The sequence below is a fragment of the Propithecus coquereli genome, unplaced genomic scaffold (genome assembly GCF_000956105.1).
Source record: "Propithecus coquereli isolate 6110/MARCELLA unplaced genomic scaffold, Pcoq_1.0 Scaffold444, whole genome shotgun sequence".
Classification (NCBI taxonomy): Eukaryota; Metazoa; Chordata; class Mammalia; order Primates; family Indriidae; genus Propithecus; species Propithecus coquereli.
In genome coordinates, this window is record NW_012150219.1 from 1,284,063 (window position 1) to 1,287,920 (window position 3,858).

The window sequence follows — 3,858 nt, forward strand, 5'->3', positions numbered from 1 at the left end:
GGCTAATTTCTTTCTATTTTTAGTAGAGATGGGCTCTCGCTCTTGCTCAGGCTGGTCTCGAACTCCTGACCTTGAGCGATCCTCCCGCCTCGGCCTTCCAGAGTGTTAGATTACAGGCGTGAGCCACTGCGCCCGGCCCTGTTTATTACTTTTTAAAAGATGGGTAAACTTTATAGTCATGTTGTCAAAGAACTAGCAGTCTGCATGTTGAAGTGTTGATAGTGTTAACCTCTGAGCAGGCCGTTGCGAATGGGGATTCTCTTTCACTCTATACCTCCATGAGTCTGAACGTTTTATAGCAAAATTTGAAGATTCAGTATGGTTTGACTCAGCCCTCAAGACGTAAGTCATATTTTGCCCACGGTAAGGTACAATACAGTGGAAATTGCACCGTGACACCTATTCACTGCCTTTTGCACTTGAATCCCTTACTGTCTTCCTTTATTACATCTAAAACAATTGATTTAACCACAAGCAGACATGGATTTCCTCCCTCCCCTTTTTTCTTCCCTCTTTCCTTCCAAGAGGTTGAACATTTTTGCTGCATTGTTATCTGCTTTCTTAAATGATTTTGCCTTCTTAAAGGAAATTCTTCCTTAAGGTGTTTTTAAAAATAGCCATGCCTTTTATCTCACTTATAAAAGTGAGCCTAGTTTGCACCATCCCTCTGCCTTCCGGGCGGCAGCTGCAACGTGTGAGGGTGCTCTGGGTGGGGAGAGTCCCCTGACTTGGGGGGGCTTCTAGGGCAGACCCATGAGCTGGCCCTCAGCCTTCTGCACCCACTGCTGTCCCTGACTCTTTCCTTTAGCCCAAAACTTGAGAGGTGCCCTGACCCCACACTAGCCTGGGGAAAGTGCTCTTGGATTGTCCAGATGGCCCACCTCCAACATCAGGGGGTCAAGTGTACAGATGGCAGCTGTGGTCCAAACTCAGCCCCCAGATAGGGTTTGTTTATCTATACAGAAAAATTTTAAACATTTGAATTAGTTACCATCATTAAAAGTTTGGAGATTTCCCATAAGAAACAGATTTCTGGCATCTCTTAAAAAAACCACAACGGGGCCAGGTGCGATGGCTCACACTTGTAATCCCGGCACTTTGGGAGGCCAAGGTGGGAGAATCGCTTGAGGCCAGGAGTTCAAGGCTGCAGTGAGCTATGATTGTGCCTCTGTACTCTGGCCTGGGCGACAGAGTGAGACCCTGTCTCTAAAAAAAAAAAAAAACTTATATTGGTTGTGCCTCGCCCAGTCTGACAGTGGAGGTTGAGTTCCAGACCAGGTTGTGGTCTCGTGACCCTCGTGACCCTTCTGTTTCATGTGGCTTTGCCTTTCGATGGTGTCGGTGCCTGTATTTTGTTGCAGGATCAGGAAGGGCCAGCTCTCCTGGTGGTCACCTGCAGGGACATACTGAGAGGAGCAAGTGAATTTAGAAAGGAACCAACTGGAGGTTTCTGTTGTGCACTTGCTTGGTGTCTGGTGGAACAGTGAACCAGAACGACTCTGGAGCTCCAAAGAGCTCTCACGTAGCCAGTGAAGGAATTTCCTGCCCTCTCGTTTCCCTTTGCCCATTGTCAGTTGTGTCTTCCAGGAAGCATTGCTGGAATCTCTCTGTCAGGGAAAAACGAGAGAGCAGAGGCATCTGCTATTATCTAAGAGGGTTAGGAGATCAAGTGTCCCAGCTGGTGCTGTCACTCAGGCAGCCCGCACCTGTTGGGCAATACGAAGAGTAGGATTCTTATATTTTGTAGGGTATTGTGTAGGCAGTCAGCTTAGCTGAAAAGTCCGCAATCCAATGAAGTGATTTTCACCCTCTTATAAATGGAAAGTTAGCCAGTTAAGCCCCGTTTCTACCAAATGGCAGAAGTGAGTTAAAATTTTTCTTATAAAATTTGGCTTTCAATTAGTATATTTGGCAGCTTATTTGATGACTTTTTAAAAATCTCAACTTCCTTACATGAAATAGAGACTGCCTAGGTAGGGATTTACTGAGAAGAGACCTGTGTAAAGTGATTTAGGGGCAGTGGACAAATGTTGGGACTGAAATCCTGAGTAAGCAAAGAAGGTTGTAGACTCTCATGAGAGCTGAAGAAAAGATACATTACCTTTTTAAATAATCTCTTTGTATTATAACAGTAATGCACGATAATTATGGGAAAATTCAAAATTAAGGAAAAATATTTAAAAATTCAATCAGAATCCACCCATTCTCCATACCCAGATCCTTAGGCTCCCTTTCTGCCCCCAGCGTGGCTCACTTGCCCCCCCAGGCCCCACCTGTGCCCCTTATATGGTCGTCCCTTAGCATCCACAGGGGGTCAGCTCCAGGCCCCTCAGATACCAAACCCCTGGGTGTTCAAGTCCTTCATGTAAAATGGCGTAGTGCCGTCAGCTCTCCGCATCGCAGGTTCTGCATCTGTGGGTGCGGAGGGCCGACTCTATCCTTAGGTGACAGTGACAGCTCACACCGTTTAAGCCCTGGTGCTGTGATGGGCACTTTGCATGGCTGGTTTTCACTCACCCTCCTAGCAGTTCCGCGAGTGGGCACTATTAGTCCCGCCGCACAGAGGAGAAAACGCGGGCTCTGGCAGGGGAAGTAACTCAGCCCAAAGTCACTCAGGTCATAATGAAGCTGCCAGAGAGAAGGGGCCCTTGGCATTTCTGCAAAGCCTCTGGGAGGCCTCAGGTGTTATTTTCTTTTTCTTTTTCTTAAAACCCCTAATACTCTAGGCTCCAGGGACTTGTGGGAAGTGAGAGAGCTGATTTGGGTATCACGTGGCAGGTGCTTTTCTGTTCTGTTCATGTCTGTGCACTTTGACCCTCCCTCCCTCTCCAGGCATCATGGCCATCTTGTTCTCAGGCATCGTGATGTCGCACTACACCCACCATAACCTCTCCCCGGTCACGCAGATCCTCATGCAGCAAACCCTGCGGACTGTGGCCTTCTTGTGCGGTGAGTTCTGCCTCTGTGTGGTCGTGTGTGGCCTGCCCAGAGCAAATCCTTCTCCCTTTCCCTGCTCTAGGGGTCACTTGAGGTTTTCCCTGGCAGCAGGGCAACTCCTCAGAGCCAGATACCGCGCGCCTGTGTCTTTTATTTGTTCCTCTGGCTTTGAAATCCCATAAAGTAAACCAAACACCTAATGAACAGAACATTTGATGCCTACAATTTTAAGACCAAAAATAGTGAGAACTACTAATTATGAATATTTGAGGCATGTTATTTTTAATGTATTAAAGTGACATTTCTTAAAATGTATCCCTTGGAAATGATATTAATGACAGATGAAAAAGGCTCCATAGTCAAAAAAGAATTTAGGAAATCCTGAGTTAAATAAAATTTAATAAGTTTATGAACTGGAAGACTTTTTAGCTAATGTATATTATAAATTTCTAAGTGGGGGATATAGTTATAGCCTTTCCCAAACTTGTCTGTAGAGCCCTGTGTTCACAAGAGCATTGTGAAGGACATAACTTGGGGAGATTTTGCTGTGGAGATGTCATTTGTTGAGCTGGGATAGACCACAATGCCTTTTTCTTCTTTATACTGAGACAGGGTCTCACTATGTTGCCTAGGCTGGTGTCAAACTCCTGGGCTCATGCAGTCCTCCTACCTCAGCCTCCCGAGTAGCTGGAACTACAGGTGTGAGCACCGCGCTCGGCTGACTCTTTCTTCTAAGCAGTTTCGATTTGAGCTCTTGTTCCCCGCCATGCTCAGACATACCTGTGTATCCCCACTCTCCACTTTACACCTGGGAGTGAAGGAACACTCTCACTCTGTCCCTTTAAGCTGGCCCCAAGAGGCTGAGCCCTAGCTCTCATCATTAGCATCACCCCTGGTATTTTGAGGGGGGCTTGTCACATT

At 46.7% G+C, this 3,858-nt stretch overlaps 1 protein-coding gene across 1 annotated transcript in view; it reads left to right on the top strand.

Moving 5' to 3' along the window:
- SLC9A8 (solute carrier family 9, subfamily A (NHE8, cation proton antiporter 8), member 8) overlaps window positions 1-3,858 on the top strand; it is a 69,912-nt gene that overhangs the window by 44,416 nt on the left and 21,638 nt on the right. Inside the window, exon 11 of the mRNA XM_012654695.1 lies at window positions 2,833-2,949. Coding sequence (XP_012510149.1) covers window positions 2,833-2,949 — 117 coding nt within the window. The remainder of the gene's footprint in view (window positions 1-2,832; window positions 2,950-3,858) is intronic.